We start from the raw sequence: 21,320 nt of genomic DNA on the forward strand, positions 1-21,320 counted from the left end.
CTCACGTTTAGATTGCAGTCGAATTGGCCGACAAAATCGTGGGGAAGAGGGCCTGGGATTCTTCCACACAATAATATCGGAGCATGAGCTCCTGTCGACACCGGCAAGTTGCAGGGGCACGATGGAAGTTAATAAAATGTTCGAGTCAGTGCTACTGTCGTCCGTAAATGTTTGTTTGTATTCTTGCTGTCCAGAACTTCCATCGAACCCCATTTCACAATGAGAACTACATTTTTATAAACGCTGTCATCAAGTCGATGGACTATCTCAATTTGCATTTCCAGAATTCTTTTGCAAGTGAGATCCAGTAACGACGACAGTTTCACTTCGGCACAAGTTTAAGACACAGTACGATTGTCAGGGTAACATAATTGTTTAGCTTCAAGAACGGGTTGATAAATAGGGAGAATTTGTAAAGTGCCTGCTGTGACATCATTTCTGATATTCAAGTACTGCGACTTGGTCAATTTGGAATTGATAACTATAGGCAGACTTTATTTGGGGTAATTTTTTCTACCGATTGAGAATTTCTTTTTATAGCTACTCGAATCTTGTCAGGTCAAGTAGGAGACCTCATCGTAGTATCCTCGACAATTTTGGAAGCCGACACAGCTCCAGAATAACGAAGCCTTACTTTCGTGGCATAAGCAAGCTGCTCAGGCGTGTACGTTTTGCGTAATTCTGCAGTTTTTCGACCTTTCGTACGATCGCAGACTTCCGAAAATGAAAAGGATGGTCGCCCGCCACTGCCACTTCTTCTCTTGTCCTTGGCATTGATTTTATCGGACTCTTGTTTCGGAACAAACGTATACTGCAACATAAGACTATTAATTTGCCAAATGATATCACAAATTACGTTTTCATTTATACAGGTGACTCGCGAATGTCTACGTATTTTACCGTTATATCTGTTGTTGTTTGCAGCCAGTCTTCATTTTTTTCCAAAAATCGGTCTTTCATGTACTTTTGAAGTTTGGGTAATTTCAATGTTATTAGTTTCATTTTCGAAAATACTCCTTTCTAAAACATCGATTTGGTGATCCAAACTTGAATGAAGCTGTTCGTCGAGGACATCGAATATAAATTGCTTAGTCCAAGAAATTTCGCCTGTTTCTATACCTGTTTCCATGCCTGTAATCTATGAAAAATTTTTAATAACAATAACATCAACTTTATTATTATTATTTCAAACATAATTGTATATACTTTAAAACTATTAGATATTATTATTTCATAATTAACAGAACCATTCCAAAATGAAGTGTTCCAATAATGACTCATGTATGTCAAATTTGAATTGAGCGAGCATAGCAACCCCTGTTAACCGTAATTTTACGTTAATCTGATAATTTTTTGGAAAAAATATCCTCCATTTTTGATCCGCCCTTTTGAATGTATTTATTCTGATATCAAATTCGAATTCAACGAGCAAAAAACCTCCCTTTAGCGTAATTAGGTGAATCTGATTTTTTTCGAAGAAATTTACGCCATTTTGAATATATTCATTCTGATATCAAATTCGAATTTAACGAGCATAAAAACCCCCCTTTAGCGTAATTTGATGTAAATCTGATTTTTTTTCGAAGAAATGTCCGCCATTTTGGATCCGCCATGTTCAATTTATGAATTCTGATGTCAAAATCGAATTTTACGAGCCCAAAAACCTTGAGATACAAAGTTTCAAGTAAATCGACCAACAATTCGATTTATAGCTAGATTTCCCGTTTTGAACCACTGAAGAAGTCCAGAAAATATTCGTTTACGGGGTAAGAGGGAAAAAAGGGGAGGTTCTGTCAACGCTATTTCGTACATGATACTTTGCACAAAATGAAATACTTCTTACCTTAGTGGGATCTCGCGCGATCACAACTAATTTGATAGACAAAGTTTTTTTTTAATACAAAAACAGCAACGTGAAGCAGACAACTTTACACCTTTTTTACAATAGTTCGGAAAATTTTAAACATTACTTTATCTATACATCAATTTTGTACACATTTTTTTACATGTCGTATGATGATTGTAACACAATTATTCGAATCTGTACAATGATTTTCCAGAGCGCTGGAAAACTTAACGAACAGCTGAGTCACAGACTATTCTCGAATAGGTTACCGTTCGAGACACACCTGTCATCAGGTATTCAATAAAATCACCTGACTCTCCAAAATTTAGGAACCTAACGCCATCTAGACAAGATGCAGAGATATTTTACCTCGAATGGTAACATTTGTTTTTTTCGGGTTTGTCCGGTTTTTTTGCATTTCTGTGCACCTGCCCTCCAATTCTCCCACACCAAGATCTTTCTTGATGTTGGACTTTTCTAATTCAGCGCGGATTATTTTGGCCCAAAGGTGCTTATTATATTAATGCTTATTATATTTATTAAGTTTAATTGCTCATCGCTACTGAGGCGGCTTCGTCAGTCCACAACCCTATTGAAAGAAATTGAGGATTTTCTGAGACCCTTTCCATTTTACCAACTAATATAACCACTGGAATTATGTGATATTTTAAAATATAACATGCCTTCTGCATCATCACTACTAGAAGGATTTATTAAACAAGCAATATTATTTTTAGCAGTTTCTGAATATTCAAAGCATATTGAATAAATGGTTTCCTGAGCTTTTTAATAATGAGAATTGAACTTTAGCATGACAAGTGACTATTAGTTTGCCTTTGGTAGAGACTGGTCTCCAGATTCAATAAAGCTTTACTTATTACTAAAGACATATAGGAGATTTCAGGAGATTACTTTAAGGAAGCAGGTAAACTACCAAAAAGTCTGTTTAAAAATCGACCTTTAATGGAATTCTTAAAAGTTCTGTCAATGTTCCAATATATGCTTTACAACTAACTTATTTCTGCTTACCTAAACATCGCCAAATAAACCGCAAAACTTTCATTTAAAGAGATCAAAGGAGGGATCTACTAATATTGTCAGAAACAAGACAGATCAATTAATACACACTGCATTTTTGTAGATACGCCATTTTTATTTTTAATTATACATCCCTTTAAATGATCAGATACGCCTTTAGATTTTAACAGAATTCCCTACAGGCAAATTATTTAGAATGGCCATTTTTTCAGATACGCCCTTTTCAATTAACACGGTAGTACAGTAGTCTATAGGTAGAAAGTAAAAATAGAAACGTATTTTATGCCTTAATTCCAGGCAAACCCTAGATAAAAAAATGTAAATGAGTTGACGAATTACTCAAGTAGAGTAGTAGTCATAATCAAAAACAAAACCAACATTTTATGTCGTTACCACAAATAAAAATGTATTTTGAAGGATGAATTATTCTATGATGCCAATAGTCTTCTAAAATAATATAACCTCAGTATACAAATTTTTTGAAGGCAATGATTACCCTTTAGCCCCTTAGATAAAAGGTTGCAAAGTTAGTGATGGATATTATATGCGGTTATTATTTCGCACTGAAAACAGTATATGAGTCCGCGGATTTTTTAACAAAGAATATAATCCTAAAAAATTAACTTTTTATTTATTCGTGATGATTTTTACGGATATATCCAAATACCAGTCAGCCCTTTTAGTAATTAATATCATTCATGTAGTTAAAACGAATCCCATAATAACGTAAACATGTTGGTGTAGGCTAAGACCTGGTGACGGACCGATCAGTCAAGTCGGCTTACGTAAATTACATAAACTACATTGTTTGAATAGTTAGAATTGTTAAATATTTCTCACAAGTGTTTTCTAGGTTATTAACGAATTAGATAAAAAAAAACAAATTTTTACAAACAAAAATAATCGTGTTTTTACCGCGATATTTCTAAATACTAAAAGTTTCACTTACTTTTTTTCCTTTAGGTACTTCCGGAAGAGAAATGGCTTGGATAAGTGACACATATGCCAAAACTTTAGGTTATCAAGATTTAACTGCAGCAGGCTGTGTAACAGGAAAACCAATTAATCAAGGCGGTATTCATGGTAAATATAAAACATTTTGTTGAATATTGCTAGACGAAAAAATTCAAGTGACTTAAAAATTAAACGTCTGTTCTACGGTCGATATAATTTTTTATAGCTTTATTTCAACTTTAGTAGATAAGTAGTATATCTAATTTTTATTTGATTTCTTAGAATGTGAGCTCATTTGCTGTCGTGTATAAATAAATATCCTGCATCTGTGCTTCGTCATATCTAACATGGCTGTATAAAAACGATTTTTTTTGTCGGCGAAGATATTCTTTCTAAACGCCGGTAGTTCTTAAACCCTCGGTGGTGTGGGATCTTCTCCACTGGGTGATGCCACTTGTGGCTCCCTGCACGGCGGTCTGCTTTATTGTAGTCACCATTGTGTATGCTTCTATAAAGTACAGTATTTTTCCCAGTAGTGTAGTTCTTATCTTCTCTGGTGAAGGTTTGGCTTCGCCCAGGGTTGTCGCCCTGGTCTGGTTGAATGATTGAGAACGATATAATATGAAGTGCGGTTTCTTCCTCTTTTCCACAGCCTCTAGACAGCGGGGTATCTACTTTCCCGAGTTTGTGTAGATGTTTCCTCCAGGATGCATGACCTATAAATAGCCCTGTTACCTTTCGCAATTGTCGCCTGGTATGGCGCAGGATGTTCTTCCTTCTGAAGGGCGGGCTGCTTAAAAATTATTTGAAGACTGAAGAAGTTGGATAATTGTTCCCAATAGTTTTTATGCTCCAGTTCCAACCAGTGTCAGATATCTCTTTTCCAGGTTTTGTTGCTGACACTGCATGTTGGTTCTGGACGGATGAGTCTATTTTTGGCCCCCTTCATTGCAAGTTGGATTACCCTTCTTGCAGCACCTGTTGTCGAATAGTAGCTTTTTTGCCCCTGATATTGCTTTAGCCCGTATTATAAGATGTAGCGGGCTCAGCCTTATCAGGTTTTCTGGGGCAGCAGTCGGTTTCGTTGACATCGCTCCTGTTATACCAAGATACGCTATTCTTTGTGTCTTGTTGAGTGTTTGCATAACAGTCCTCCTTTCTGCCGCATGCCATCATATTGGTGCTGCGTATGTAATGATGAGTCTCACCATTGTTGTGTATACCCAATATATCATTTTTGGTGATAGTCCCCATAATCTGCCGAACACTCTCTTGCAGTATATAAGAGTTTTCGTGGCCTTGTTTGTGTTATTTATTACATGCTTCTTGTAGCTGAGTCATCTTCATTTTTCTTGACCTTATCTTTAAGTCACAGGTATTCGCCAAAGAGCTTTAGGTGGACTCTCTAATGGACTAGTTTTTTTTTGTGAAGGGAACTAGGGTAGGTTTTGCGAGATTTAGCCTTAGTTGTTCTGCGATGCACCAGTGCTCGACAACGTTCAGAGCTCTTTGAATTTTTTCGAATACATGAGCCTAATTGCCGTCTCCTATCAGAAAATCAAATAGTCCAGCCCTCCAGTCGTCTAAGCAGGCTGCCTGATACAAAGTTCCATTGCAGCGATCTCCTCGAGTGACTTTGTTTGATTGTTTTTTGTTTGTTAACTTTGTTTGAAGATTGTTCGACCCTCTGGGTTATCTCGTGGATCGTTGATTCGCAAGATTTGTGCATTTAATAGTCATATTGGTGTCGATGTAGAGGGCTAGCTCATGTCTCTGATATGCCTTTCTATAAGCTTTTCCTCTGTTTTCAGGAGGAATGATGTAAGGCAGATTGGTCGGAAGGATTTGGGTTTCGCGTATTAATCGCTTCCCACTTTTGGTAGGAATACTACCTTCGCTTCTTTCCAACTCTCTGGTATGTGCGCCGTAGATAGACTATAGCCCGCATTATTTTGTATAACGCAGGTAGCAGCAGTTCTTTGCCCTGCTGTATCATGATAGGTATAATACCATCTATTGCGGGAGACTTAAATGGTTTGAAGGTGTCTATCAACCATTTAACTTTCTCGTAGGTTACAACCTTTTTTGCGAGTTCCCAGTTCTCCTTTTTGTCCCTGTTTAGAATAATATGAGTCGGGTATTGGGCCTGTGTTGGTTGGAGAATTACCGATCCCGGAAAGTGGGTGTTCAGCTGAGCGTTTCCTCTACGGTTCTCGTGTATTCTCCATTGCAATTTATGCACAAACCAAGAGTCTGTTGTGGCCCCTTAGCTATTGCCCTGTGGAGTCTTGCGTATGCTGGTATCGCAATTAGGTTTCTGTATAGTTTCCTCCATCCTTCTCGTTTTGCCTTTTTTATGGCATCGTTGTATCTGGTTAAGCTTTGTCTGTATTTATTCCATTGCCCAGTTCTCTTTGCTCTGTTGAAGAATTTTCTTACTGTACGCCTAATCTTGGTCAGTTCTTGGTTTCACCAGGCGGTGTTCCCTGCCTGATGTGGTTTGCTTGGGAAAAATACATTGTCAAAAAAGCATCTCTGATAGTATCTGTAACTCATTCTGTCAGTTCCTCGAGCTCCAGGTTGCCTTTAGCCTCCATTGGACAGTGGTCCAAGTTGCGCCCTAGTATCTCTCTATAGAGATTTCAGTTAGTTTTCCTGGGACTCTTGTAAATTCTCGGAGTTGTGTCCACAGATTCTAGCTCGAAGCTTATGTACCTGTGATCTGACAAATTGGATTCATCAAATACCTTGTCACAAGGTCACAGATGCGTCCCTTGCCTAGTGTTAGATCAACTATGTCTTTGCAGAATACGTTGACGAACGTCGGCTCGTCCCCCACGTTAAGTACCTATATTTAAGCCCGAGGTTGCCCAATAATCTAATAGTGACTGACCTCGTTTGTTTATTTCAGTGCCTCCCCAAATGGTGTAGTGTGCATTGGCATCGCATGCTATTAGAAGGTTGTCCGATCTTTTCTGGTCTACCAGTCTTAGAACTGTCGTAGGAGGTGGTTCACCTTGTTGATCGTTACGAAAGGATTAATATTAGTTAAAAAATTTTGTGTACTTTATCTAGATCCCATTACATTATGCTATAGCATATGCTATACCTTTTTTTACCAATAAGTTTGCTCAATAGTGCAACCAAACAATAGTGCCCTTTTGAAAACAAAATATTTAAAAAATCTTTATAAACAAACGTATTTAAGGATCGAAAGTTCTAGCAGAATTTAATATAAACTTCGTTTAATATATCAATGTTTTTTTGTAATTTTTTATTAGGGTGTAGAAAGAATATAAAATATGTAATTTTAATCCTATAGTATATTTTTTACTCTATTTAATTATTTTATTTTTGTCACTTTTTTCCTATTTTGGATATCTTTTCTACTTTTTCCACCTAAACTTTATTATTACGCGATGGCTTTCACTTTTAAGGTGATAAGCACATATACGTAGGGTTTTTACCATTCGTGTAGGTGTAAATTAAGACACTCGATGCACAAAAATACTCAACTGATTTATTACACACGTACACACTAAATGCGATGACTGAAAACTACTAAAAATATATAGTTATAATGTATTTTTTCTTAGTACTTATATTGATTTAAAACTCGCGCCAATATTTAACCTTAAAACTTGCCTCCTAGCGTCGAGGGCTTCATACTTTTCACGTGCGCTCCGAGATGTCGCAAGTTGTGCCCGCCACTCGCTTTACCGAAATGTTTCTCGAATGTCGGATAACAGCTAGTACATGTACTCACGTCGGCTAAGATGGTTACAATATTATTTTAGTAATTTTAGGTAATTGAAATCTGGGAAAAGGATTTAATTGATTTTAATTTGCAAATAGTATAAAATTTAGTTTGGTATCGTCAATAGGTATCTATCAGGAAATAGTCAAATTTCATTCATTGTATTTTAAATACATTTCAGACACCAAATTTCGATCATATCCGGCCAGAGACAATAAAAGGTGGTTGTTACGTAATTTGAAAAATTTATACGTTTAGAATATATCAAAATTGATTAATTGCATCTTTAAATACCAAATTTTAATGAATTAAATTAATAGAAAGAATACACAGTTATCCCAAGTTTTAAAAACTTAGTATTTCGAGAATTTAATGTAAAATATATAATTTACTATAAGTAAATATGTTTCGAGACAATAGGAAAGTAACACTAGTGAGAGTCAATTTGACAAATGACCATTCATTGTGTGCAATTATTGATTAGAAGCAAACTGCAGCTTAACGATTCAAATTATGCGGTATTGTATTTTCCTTAGCTTTTCGACAACGAAATTTCGAACCTTAAATGAATTTTAGATAATACCTTTTTAACCCAAAAAACTAAAACAGCAATATTTCAACATGAGTCCATTGGGTGATTTATTGTATAACTTTTGTTTTATATTATCCTTTTACAGGTAGGGATGCAGCAACTGGCCGAGGACTATTTCATGCAACCGAGCACTTTATAAATAACGAGTGTTATATGGAATTTGCTGGATTAAAACCAGGATTAAAGGGCAAAACTTATATACTTCAAGGATATGGAAATGTGGGGACGCATACCCATAGATACTATAAAAGGGCAGGTGCAACATGCGTAGGCGTAATGGAAATCGATGGATCCGTATATAATGAAAAAGGAATTGAACCACATGAACTCGACGCCTATAGGTTAGGTCCTGGAAAAGGTTAGTAGTTTCTTAAAAAATGGCTAACTTACATTATTAGAAGTAACACGTAGGTACTCTTAAGATAGTAGTACCCTTAAAATTTTGCACATCGTCCGCAAAAATTCTGTATATATAAGAATAAAATATAATTTATTAACATTTATTTTCATTAAGATACAATAAAATCTTATATTAAAATGAAAGCACATAGGTCTTCTGTTTTTTATGGGACACTAGGAGAAGTTTTCGCTGTAAGTACATACTGAACGTAGTTCTAGACGCTGTTCCAGATGACCTTTCTTTGAAATTCCTTAGATGTTTTTAGAAGTGGCTAAAACTCTAATCGCTTTGAAGAGATAGGCTCTCATCCCATTCGCATTATCAACGGTCGAAAATGCGATAGCCCTCTTCTTTGGTACCTGGGTTTCTGCCAACATCGATCCTTCGACGATAAATTGCGTCTCTTTTCATCGCGAGCCGGAAAATAGGAATAATCCCAAAAATACCCATAACAGCATATTCAGATAAGTCCGACGGCACTGTGGTGCCACAGGTAGACACGACTCGTAAGGCACCTCAACTTTGGACTCGGGAAAGCCCCTCTCAGTAGACGCGTTCTAGAGTGTACACGTCCTAACTTCAGCAAGCGGCGTTTGAAGCCATTGGTTCCCAGATCAACAGGCCAGATGCAACATCCAATAGGCTGTTGAGCGATTTAACGCGCCTACTTAGGGAATTTGCAAATGTTAGCCCCTTCCCAGAGCATTTTGTGAAGAGGAACGATTACGCCGCATAGGGTATTTTAGCTCGCCTGCTCTTAATATTGAAGGTAAAGAGTGTGCTGGGAAATTCATTTTTCTATCGATCCTTATGCAAGCATACTGACCTTAGAGCAAGCAGCCGACAAAGTTTTAGAGAAACTTCTTCGTGTGATACTGACGTATCTGCAGGTGGCCTGTCTCCACAACAGCATGGTTTCAGATACGCACATTGTAATATAGACGCTATCCTGGTGGTCTTTAGGGTAGGGCAGAAGGCGGAAGATCACAACCATTGGTCACGCCGCGAATCCTCGTAACATTGGACTTTTTCTCTAATTCGATCAAGTAGAGCGACAGGTGGGGTTTTGAACATACTTTTTATGATAATAATTATATTAATAAAAAATTTTAAACTGGGAAACGAAAAAACATTAATTAATATACACGCAAAACCTAAAAAAAATGAAGAAATAAACAATAACAGAGAAATAATCAAAGGCGATTCCCTTAGTGTACTGTGGCTATGTCTGTGCCTCCAGCCATTATCAAACACTCTAATCGATATTAAATATGGATTCACCATCAAACGTTCAGTCGATAAACTCCATTCAATAAACTATCTATTCTACATAGATGATACCCAAATATACGCAAACTCACAACAACAATTTTAACAGCTTATCAAACAACAGAAACAGAAAAGCACACAGGCACAACAAAAACTGTCTTAAATAGCAAAAATAATAGAACACATCACAGTCCAAAAAAAAATAGAAATATGTCGGTATTAACCAAAATGCAAGAATCAACCATAAAACCGCAAAAGAACAAAAATACAATACTTAAATCAAAACTCAACTTTCGAAATATGTTCCAAGCAATCGACACATGCAAATCAGTCCTCAAATACTCGTTTGTAATAGTAGACTGAATATAGGATACAACACTCAAAAGACTATTTTCACAAAAGGCAAGATAGCCAACTACATCAAGCTGTATGTACGGTAGACAAACAATTCACGCCACTAAACTAAGCGATACTAAACATGAATATAACATATCAAACAGAAATAGAAAAAGAAGTTTGCTGGTCTAGGAAAGAACTACACGGCAGGCACTACAACATGGCTCACCAGGATGATGAAAACATAGACCTCAGCTATAGATGGTTCAATCAACCCAGATACAGAAGGATTCCTAATCGCCATACAGGGTCAAGTAATTATTACTTTTAAGTACAGGAGATACGTTATAATAGACCATATAATAACAATAGACAACTACAGAAAATGCCACTTATTCTCAGAGACAATAGACCACATCACATCTGGGTATAAGAACATCCGAATATACATAAAGACATCCACACTGAAAATAATCTCGAACAAACTACAGCTAGGTACAATCGACAAACCATATTACACATACTACCCAGAATTAGTCACTGACACACACACATATATCCTGTACTATGACAGACCGATACTGACCGATAAAACACTAAGAGCTATTAGGCCAGATATAGTATTAATAAACAAGCAAACCAAAGGAACATACTTTACAGACATAGCCGTAGCAAATGATAAAAATGTACATACTAAAGATACTAAAAAAATGCAAAAATATCTACCACTAGCCGAAGAAGCAAAAAGCACATGAAACCAGGAAACATTAAAGTATATATTCCTGATACTAAAATTATGATACTAAAACATAATTTTAGTATCAGGAATCGTACTGAAAACTATATAAGGCATACACACATAATCCCCAACATACAGAGCACAGTTATTCTGAAAAGATATAATCTTCTGACGAAGATTCCTTAGCCAAGATCCATTCCAAATGTAGCTAAGTGAATACGGCTCATGACTTGGATTAGTTCTGTCATAAAGCTGGGAATACCAGATCGTCAGACCTATAGTGCAGAAAGCTCTATAATATTGTAGCATACTTTTATTAAATTTTAAATTATATGTAGAAGACGATTTGTAAGTTGCAAAAATAATAATCAATATTAATAATATTAAAATACTTGTCACACTCACGGAGCTACTATTTGTTACATACTTTCCTGATTCCACCATCAGAATTATGGAGGATCGGATATAAGTACCTTATTTATCCTCGGAGGCAGATTGGCTACTTCCCGATCGGACAATACATGAGGATAAAATAAACTAGGCACTCTCTATATTTTCTTTCTTTAAATCCCCAGTACCTGACGGTATCTACCCAGCAATATTTCAGTGGGGCCTGGTACAGTTATTGCCGCGTAAAGATACACCCCTAAAGTATGGAGAGAAGTCAAAGTTGTGTTACTCCTGAAACCAGGGAGGATGAACTTCCAAAGCTTATCGCCCTAATCGCTTATCATCCGTCTGCTTGAAATTCATGAAAAGGCTGTGCGAAAGATATACAAGGTGTCCGGAATGTCAGAGATATTACTGAAGAGGCTGATAGAGCAACTCATAAGCACCCAGAAAAACATAAAATGACCTCAGTAAAAAATCGATGGTTTTAGAGATATTGGCATTTTAGTGGAAGTCGTCAAAATCTTACTCTTGGATCAGATTTTCGATTGTCACGCCTTAAAAATAGATATTTTTTACAATTTTTTTTTAGCTTTGCAAAACTGAATAAGCATTTTACTGATCAAAGACAAACATTTAACTAAAAAGCCAAAACATTTAAAAGGACATCTATTCTAAAATGAAGAATTACTTATTTTTATTTTTAATACCTCAACTTTGACCCCTCATACTGGACCAAAATATTGTACGGCAACCTGGCTAATACCTTATAAAGTTGGCTCATTTAATCTACTCTTAAAATTACCCAATATCTTTTAAAATACGTTTTTCGAAAATCGATAAGAAATAATAACATTTTTGACAACATATTTGAAAGAAAAAGTCAATATTTCCTCCAACTTGATTGTTGCCTGGCAACCGAAAATAACAGTAGGGAAATATTCATTTCTGTACTGTAAGGAAATGTTAAAGGTTAACATTATATTTTAAAATGATTACTTATTATTTGTTATATTTACTGTTATTTGACAATTAGTACAAGTATTGAAAACTGGAAGAACTTGGGAACTAATAGCATTATTTTGTTGAATATTTTCGAAACTAATAATTTTATTTGTATGACAATAACTAATATTGGGCGTTACTGCAGTATTAGAAATATTAGATTTACTTTCTTGATTTTTTTCTGCTGTGAAAACTTTATTTGCCACTTCTTTCTTATTAGTAAGAGACTCTTCTATATATCCTTCAGCGACGTTTGTTGATTTCCATCCACCCAGTCTCTTTAAACTAGTAATATCTCCACCAGAATCAACAAGCATTATGGCAGAAGACCGACGAAAACAGTGACCGGTATATTCTTTCAAATTTGGCAAATTCAAATAATTGGCCACTATTTTAGGCATGTTTCTAAATTGGTGAATTGTCTACAACCTTTTTCATTTTGGTACTTAAAAAAAACCGAGTGGTATTCATGTCTCTTGGTCTTAAAGAGATATACTTGCGGTATAGATTTAAGTACATTTCGTTTACTATAAATGATTTTGATGTATTGGTTTTTGAATCCGGTATGGTAACTAAAAGTTTAGATAGAAGGTCTTGTATATCTTGTACAGTCATTTTAATCAGCTCGTCCATTTTGCAAGCTCCGCAAATTCCAAATATTACAGCTACCTACAACAATAAATAAGCATGTAAAGAATCCAAATATAATTTGAAGTTTTGTAAGTTACCTTAATCATTAAATATTCCTTATCTGGAGCTTCCTCAATAAATTTGTTTATTTCTTCTTTAGTTAAAATCTTGGATTTTTTTGGCTTATAGGCATGTGCTTGCCGTTTCAGAAATGCCATCCACATCATGTCTAATTGCAAGGGTTGCCTTCAGCATTGAATAATTGGCCCATCAAGTCGAAGATTTCATCTTGAAACCAAGCTCTAAGAAGTATCCCATTACAACATTTTCCGAGAAAGAAGTTACATTTTTATTCGTACGCTAGTCCATGAAGTGGTTGTATGCATAGTTATACTTATTTCTAGATTTTACTGGTAACAATTCCAATGATGCAGCATTCACTGCCTCCGTGAGTTCTGGGGGGGTTCCAGAAATGGAACAGTCATCATCACTCATCATTTTACACGTTACTTTGACTTTTTAAAACGTTAACAAATCAACACTTTGGAAAGACGCCACAAATAAACTTTTCACTCGTCAAGTTTGACAATTTAAAATTATGTACTTCGTTTCCGTAGTTACGAAACAATGTTTCGTGGCTTCTTTTACTTAAGGGAAAAATAATAATATTGATTTGAAATTTTTAACATGATTAGTAATAATTTACCGTAATTTTAATGATTCCCGCTTTTCGGAAAAATAGTATGTAGACCTCGTAGGAAAAGCCACATTCCCGGACTCCGTATTGCCAGTCTCGGCTTGCGCCTCGACTGGCAATTTTTACGATCCCCCGGGAATGTTAAGCTTTTCCTACTAGGTATACAATATACTATTATTTAACTTATAGAAAATTTTCTCCTCACACATAAGCACGGCAGCTTTCTAGTCCAGGTGGGCAGGGTAGTGGGTGGATGATCCCCCTTTTTTTAAATACTTACTGACCTCTTACCAGGGCGCCATTTAATTAATTTAAAGGTTTATAATAATAAGAGATTTTAATCCTTAATTAAGAAAACTTAATTAAGTATGCTTTTTACTTTGTCAAAAAGTTATAGTCTGTGTTGAAACTGCTCAAATTTCCAAACAATATGTATTTAATAATATTATTGTACATAGTTACAATTAAAAATTGACAAATGTGACACAGTGGGCACATTAAGATAAATTAAAGGCTAAATCAGAAGGTGAAATAAGCTACCAATGAGTCATTAAAGAATTGCAATTTAAAAACTGAAATTTACAAACAATGGATTACTAGTATCAAGGATCGATGGGTTTAAAGCTGTAAGAAAACATTTATAAATATAAATTGTGATGATAATCAAGTCATGGTTTACCTTTCATACACTTAGCAAAAATTTACGGATTCTCTGTGCAGGGATAAAATAATAGTGTTATCATAATAGATTTCTCAGGATAAATTGAAGGTAAAGGTGTTGGTTAAGCCCAAAAGTTTTACATACAATTTAAAAATATGTTCAAAGTTAAGTTGCTTGGTACTTAATTGAATTTAAATAACTGGTAGATATTGTTTGGGATTTTTGTGTATAAAATATGCAACTAAATCTAAATAAAGTATTTACAAAGAAATAAAATACAATAATTGGAATGGACTTGGCAAGTTAACTTTCCATAACTGGTCATTGCATATCTGGGCCTAAAGACGAGGTCTCAGTAAGGTGCTTCAGCAGATGGGCATTTGGGTCGCACTTGTTGGTGCTTAGTGCATAGTCTAGTGGATCACGATATACGCTTCCAAGGGTTTGTAAGACAGGAAACTTGTGGAAAGTTGGCTTGGGGTAAATCAATGGCAGTCCAGTGGGGAAATATATACAGGGAGTGTCGAAGAAAAATAAAAGGTGAAGAAAATTAGGAACATTTAGAAGAGCGCGCTAAAAAGTTTTAAGTTCTGGGTCTTTGAAATTTTCCTTTAGTGGCAGAAAAACAGCAGAGCTTCTAGGCAAACCATTTAGCCAGCAAACAAAATCATTATGAATCTATAAGGAAAGGAACCTAATGCTTAAAATGGTTTTTTTTGAATTAAGACCATCTGGTACTTACATGACTGCAGAAAACACAATTTCGCGTTATCGGTACTCTTAAAAATTATACCAAAAAGAGGGAGATACTTAGAAAAGTAAGTAAGCACTGAATTGTAGTCTTTTAGTTAGTAACAAATTCCAAAGGAAACTTCAAACTGCAATTGAGTTTTACTTTTTAGGGTAACGAATAACGAACGACCTCTCAGATCTTCGGTCGAGATTCAAATAGGTTTCATCCTTGGACAATTTAATCAAAGACGTTTGGACAACGATTAGCACCTTATTGCCAATGCATTTCACTAAAATTCACTATACCAGGCCACTTCGAATAGTATTGTGACACAAACAAAAACAATGGAAAACCACACTTGAGACTCGAAATCATGATGGAAAATCCTCTCGAAAATCACTGAAATCTGTTTTATTAATCAAGAGGCAATTACACCAACACTCAGTGGTAACCAATGTTGAATTCCACGATGAAGGTTAACTGCTAAGCAAACGGGAGTGTCTCAAGTAATGGGTCCGTCTGTAAGCTATCAGCATACGAAATACGGGAGCGGAAATAAATAATTGAATTAAGTGTCAATAATCTTAAATAAATACGACTAAGTTTTTTAATTCAAATGTATATGAATCTTTAATCAATAAATACTCTTGAATAAGCCGACCCGATTAATTTATTTATTCATTAACTGGCGAAATCACTCTTAAAGATTTTTAAATGTATGCAACCCATCATACTCACAAATCCTCAAAATGGTGAAGGTATGGGGAAAGCTTTAGTTGAAATATTTTTAAATACGTTTAGCGTAGGAAAGTCAAAACGTTGTTGCCAATAACTCTTAATAATTCATAATAAACCTGAATAAGGAGAATAAGATCTCAATATGTTTAAGAATTTTACTCAGCTAATAAATTTGAATAACTGAATAAATCAAAACCAAAAAAAATAAATAAATAAAAAAGAACTGTAGATTTTTTTTATGAATTTAAGCTGGGCAAAATTAAAAAAACGCTACAAAGTTAGAAAAAATTTAAAAAATCAAATAATATGTTCCAACTGTCTACCACCAACGCGAATGCAGGCGTGGCATCTTTTAATAAATGACCGTTTAATCCATCTTGCATTCCTCGCAGCGTTAAAATCTTGGGCTGCCTCATTTATTTGCTGCCGTAATTCGGCAATATTATTTACTGTTCTTGCATAAGCCATTTCTTTTATGCAACCCTAGTAAAAAAATCGAGGGGGTTTAGGTCTGGAGACCTGGGAGGCCATAAAATTGGACCAAGTCGGCCAATCCATCTATTGGGGTAAGTTTGGTTTAAATATCGACGACGACTTCATGGGCATAATGTCTCGGACAACCATAATTTTGAAACCGCTCATTTTTATAAAACAATTAAATGTCCTCAATATTATGGTTCATGTGTCGGCTTATCAAAACTAAAATAAATTTTGAAATAAAATTTGAAAAGCTTATGTATGATCGATTGGTACGGTTTCCTAATAAACATAATATTCTACATTCTTCGCAACATGGTTTTCGAAAAAATATGTCATTAAATATGTCATTCATATTGAAACAGCTTCTCTTGAATTAATTCAGTATGTCTGGGATAATTTTGAAAAAAGATTGAATGTAGTGGCTTTTCTGTTTGACCCATCTCGAGCTTTTGAAACGATTGATCCGATTTTTATTAAGCATAAATTAAAGAGAATAGATGTGCGAGGTAGAGTATTGAATTGGGTTATATCATATATGACCGACAGATGTTTAGTTGCAAAAGTGGGTGATGATTTCTCAAGTCAGTATAACTGCGAACTTGGAACTCCACAGGGCGACATTTTGGGGCCATTGCTTTTCCCATTACATGTTAACGATCTCTCAGAATTCATTGACGATATTAAATTGTTCATGTACGCACACGATAGTACTATACAGGGTGTCCCAGCGAAAACGAAACAGAGGTATTTTTGGTATGAAAAAAATTTTTTTTACAAAAATCTCGAACACGTCGATTTTATTTTCAAGGGGGACAACTTTTCCTTACCAAGGCACCCTCATACCAGTAACCCTATCCGAGGGGGGGGATCACCCCTAAAATCTTAAATAGAAAAAAGGGTCGTGTGATACCTTATTTTAAAGGTCTTTTAATTCTGAATATAACTGCCAAATTTGAAGTGGCGAAAATTTTTTATCCGGATATTACAGCTTGTCAAAATTGTAGAAACAGCGAAAATGAAAAAGGTATTTTGAACTCCGTTTTGGATAATATTTTTAAAAGAATAAGGAAGTCCTAATTTCAAAGGGGTCACTTATTAATTAAGAGTCCACCCTAATACCTGGAACCCTTTACGAGGGGTTGAAAGCACCCCTTAAATCTTAAATAGAAAAAGGGGTCGTGTCATTCCTTATTTTGAAGGCCTTTTTACCTGAATTTAAATGGTGACTTCTGAGTGACTGATGGATATCTTGTGGATATAAAAATAGCAAGAAATACAATCTTTACTACCAGTAAAAGTGGAGAGATAAGAAATACCTACCCTTTTCCTTTTGTGTCTTTTAAATAAAACAAGTTTATTTAAATTACGTCAATTTATTAAATGTTCAAATTGTGCCCCGCCTACTTCCATGCAGGAATACAGGTTTTGCTCAAAACGATGCCTGACGTTTTGTAGAACTTCAGGTGTTATCATCTGACACTCATTTATAATTCTCTGGCGTAAGTCTTCTAGGGTGTCTGGTTGGGTAGCGTAAACTTTTGTTTTTAAATACCCCCATAAAAAAAATCTAATGGGGTTAAATCGGGTGACCTAGCTGGCCATTCCATAAAAATCCCTCTCCTTCCAATCCAACGATCAGGAAATATCTCATCAAGATATTGCCTCACACCAGCAGCATAATGTGGAGGCGTTCCGTCCTGTTGGAAAACGACTTGATCATCATCAGAATGATTTCCGCCTTCCATTATTTCTACTATTCTTGGATATACGGCATTTTCCAAGAGATCTCGGTACATTTCTCCATTCAAATTTCCGGGCAGAAAAAACGGACCTACAATGGAGCCGCCCAAGATTCCCGCCCAAACAGTTAACTTCTCAGGGAACTTGGTATGAACTTCACGAAACCGGCCCGAATTTGCATTTGACCAGTAGCGGCAGTTATGACGATTTACGTTGCCATTAAGAAAAAAAGTACATTCATCTGAAAAGCAAATGTTGTAAATAAGACGCGGATTAACAGTTATCACTAAGCGATTCACAAAATTGCACTCGTCTGTCAAAATCGTCCTCATTCAGTTCTTGCACCAGATGAATTTTGTAAGCATGGAATTTATTATGCTTAAGTATCCTATGAACACTACTTTTGCTTACTCCTGTACTCGTCGCCAATTTTCTGACACTTATTCCTGGCTCGGCAGGAAGTTGACCTAGGACAGTTATTTGCATTGCTTCGTTGACAACAACAGCATTTTGAACCTCACGCTTTTTATTTAAGACACTGCCAGATTCCCTAAATTTAGCAACTATTTCTAGAACGTATTTTCTGTTGACTCGTTTTTCTGGATGAAGGTCATTAAATTCTTGTACCGTTCTATTGGCACAATTGTTATGCCGAAAGAAAAACTCTATCATCTCAACCCTCTCTGCAGTAGAATAAACCATTGCTAACAGTGTTTCAACACGTAAAAGACTGGGTAATAATTTAAAACTATTTAAATGAATGCTGCTTTATGAAAAAAGTACCAATGATATTTAGCAAGCTAAATAAATTCTTCAGATACTTGTGTTTGCATTTTATTTGGTATTTTGTTTTTATTTATGATATGCTGATAAGGTATAATAACAATAATATTAACAATACTAATAAATTTTTAATCATGTTTTAATGATCCAATAAAAAAAATTGTAAGAAAGGGTTTCAGGCATAAAGGTTTATTTAAAGCATTTTTTCCAGAATTTTATTTGGCTTTCATATCCAGAAGAAATCCATCAGTCACTCAGAAGTCACGATTTAATTTTAAAGTGAAAATGCTTTCAACATAAGGTATAACACGATCCCTCTTTCTGTTTAAGATTTAAGGGGTGCTTTCAACCCCTCGTAAAGGATTCCAGGTATTAGGTGGCCTCTTAATTAATAAGTGACCCCTTCGAAAACAGAATTTCCTTGTTCTTTTAAAAATATTATCCAAAAAAGAGTTCATAATACCTTTTTCATTTTCGCTGTTTCCGCAATTTTGACAAGCTGTTTTATCCAGAGAAATAATTTTAGCCACTTCAAATTTGGCAGTTATATTCAGAATTAAAAGACCTTTAAAATAAGGATCATACGACCCCTCTTTCCATTTAGGATTTTAGGGGTGATTCCACCCCCTCGAAGGGGGTTGCTGGTATGAGGGTGCTTTGGTAAGGAAAAGTTGTCCCCCTCAAAAATAAAATCGACGTGTCCGAGATTTTTGAAAAAAAAATGTTTTTTCATACCGAAAAAAAGCTCTGTTTCGTTTTCGCTGGGACACCCTGTATACCTATTGTAGTTACAGGAGAAAGTATGGAGGAAATCGAATTCAAAACCTGCTCTATTATAAAAAAGTTTAACGGTTGGTGTGAGGGAAATCACTTTATAATAAATTTGGAAAAAACTAAATGCATAAGTCTCTGAAAGAATGTGTTGGAAGCTCAAAGTTTTTCTGTAAATTTGAATACTGTTTCAATTGTCTGCGAATCGTCAGTTAAGTTTCTGGGATGCATAATAGACCAACACCTATCTTTTTTTTCTCAAATTGACGAGATATGCAGCAGACTATCAAGACTGTATTTTTCATTGTTTACCCTTAAAGGGCATCTAGGAATGAAGGGTCTATTGAGTGTGTACTATGGGATAGCGTACCCTCTCTTGACCTCACATGTTACTGTTTGGGGTAATAGATTAGAGGCACAAAGGGTATTTGTATTCCAGAAAAGATTTATGAGACTGATTTTTGCTTTGAAATATAATGAGAGCTGCCGTGAGACATTAAAAGATATAATATTTTAACAATGCCTGGAATTTATATATTTAAATTATTGTTGTACATATTAAAAATCAAGAACATTTCTCCAAAGTAAGTGATTTTAATAAATAAAATGTTAGATGTAAGGATGCTCTTTATCTACCAAAATTTAACTACGTTTATTTTAAAAAGAACCACTTTTATGAAGGAATTAGCTTATTTAATCGACTGCCTTTTTTTATGGTAAACAAGCAAAAGAGGAAAGTCCTATGTCACTCTTGAAGTGGTGTTTGCGCGAAGATATTTGTGGGCATTTATCTTGAATCGCTGTAGGTTGTATGCGTCGGGAAATATGTGAGGTGGAAGCTCGTTCCACAAAGAAGATGTTCTCCAGATGAATGAGTCCCAATACAGCGACGTTTTTGGGGTAGGCAGGTAGACTCGATGTTGATGAGCCGCAACTGCTAGACGCGTCCTTCTTGCCGAAACAGCCCTGGGTGGAATCAGGCCTGCCAGCTCAGAGGAGCACTTACCGTGATAATAACGGTAGAATAAACAGAGATCAGCCACCTTTCTCCTGTGCTCCAGACTATCCAGACTCTTTGTCAGTTCTGGTTTGTCGATAAGACGAATAGCTCTCTTCTGTATAGAATCCAGCAGGTTTAAACTATGCTTGGGTGCAGAGCTCCAGACATGCGAGCAATACTCGAGGGAAGGGCGTATTTGAGCCACCAAGGTTAGTCTTCATCGTAAATACTGCAGCTTGCGTTTTTTTAGCGTTAAAGTTGACCAAATTGTTATCGCCCCACTCCAAGATTGCTCTAATATCGTTGTTGGTTGAAGCTACTTGTTGCTGCCTAAGATTCTGAGAACTTGCGGTTGTCGTTGGTTTGGCGGACTTAAATATGGAAATAAGTGTGCTATCGTCCGCAAAGCTGTAGATTGGATTGATAGTGGTTCCTAGCAAATCGTTGATATATACCAAGAAAAGGGTGGGGGATAGAATGCATCCTTGAGGGACTCCAGCGTTAATGTTAAATTTGTCGGAGAGGTATCCGTCGACGGCTACTTGGATTGTTCGTTGTTCAAGAAAACTTTTGATCCAATTCAATAATGAGTTTTGTATGCCGATTGAGGAGAGCTTGGTTAGTAGTCCCTCATGCCACACTCTGTCAAATGCCTTGGAAATGTCAAGAGCTACTGAGCGGGACTCGCCGTGCTTCTCCATGGCCTCCGTCCATAAGTGTGTGACGTAGGCCAGAAGATCGCCGATGGATCTAAGCTTTCG

At 35.8% G+C, this 21,320-nt stretch overlaps 1 protein-coding gene and 1 long non-coding RNA gene across 3 annotated transcripts in view; both read left to right on the plus strand.

Annotated features, from left to right (window-relative positions):
• The window catches only part of LOC126745323 (glutamate dehydrogenase, mitochondrial-like), a 72,921-nt gene that overhangs the window by 48,353 nt on the left and 3,248 nt on the right, over positions 1 to 21,320 (plus strand). Inside the window, exons 4-5 of the mRNA XM_050453094.1 lie at positions 3,848 to 3,967; positions 8,273 to 8,545. Coding sequence (XP_050309051.1) covers positions 3,848 to 3,967; positions 8,273 to 8,545 — 393 coding nt within the window. The remainder of the gene's footprint in view (positions 1 to 3,847; positions 3,968 to 8,272; positions 8,546 to 21,320) is intronic.
• LOC126745330 (uncharacterized) lies at positions 8,559 to 15,707 on the plus strand. 2 transcript variants are annotated; one of them, XR_007663508.1, is made up of 4 exons: positions 8,559 to 8,778; positions 8,843 to 9,356; positions 9,419 to 9,645; positions 15,217 to 15,707. It is a non-coding gene; the product is annotated as an uncharacterized LOC126745330 (long non-coding RNA). The 2 variants fall into 2 exon arrangements; XR_007663507.1 differs by having other exon boundaries at positions 8,559 to 9,356.

Source organism: Anthonomus grandis, chromosome 15 (genome assembly GCF_022605725.1).
Source record: "Anthonomus grandis grandis chromosome 15, icAntGran1.3, whole genome shotgun sequence".
Classification (NCBI taxonomy): Eukaryota; Metazoa; Arthropoda; class Insecta; order Coleoptera; family Curculionidae; genus Anthonomus; species Anthonomus grandis.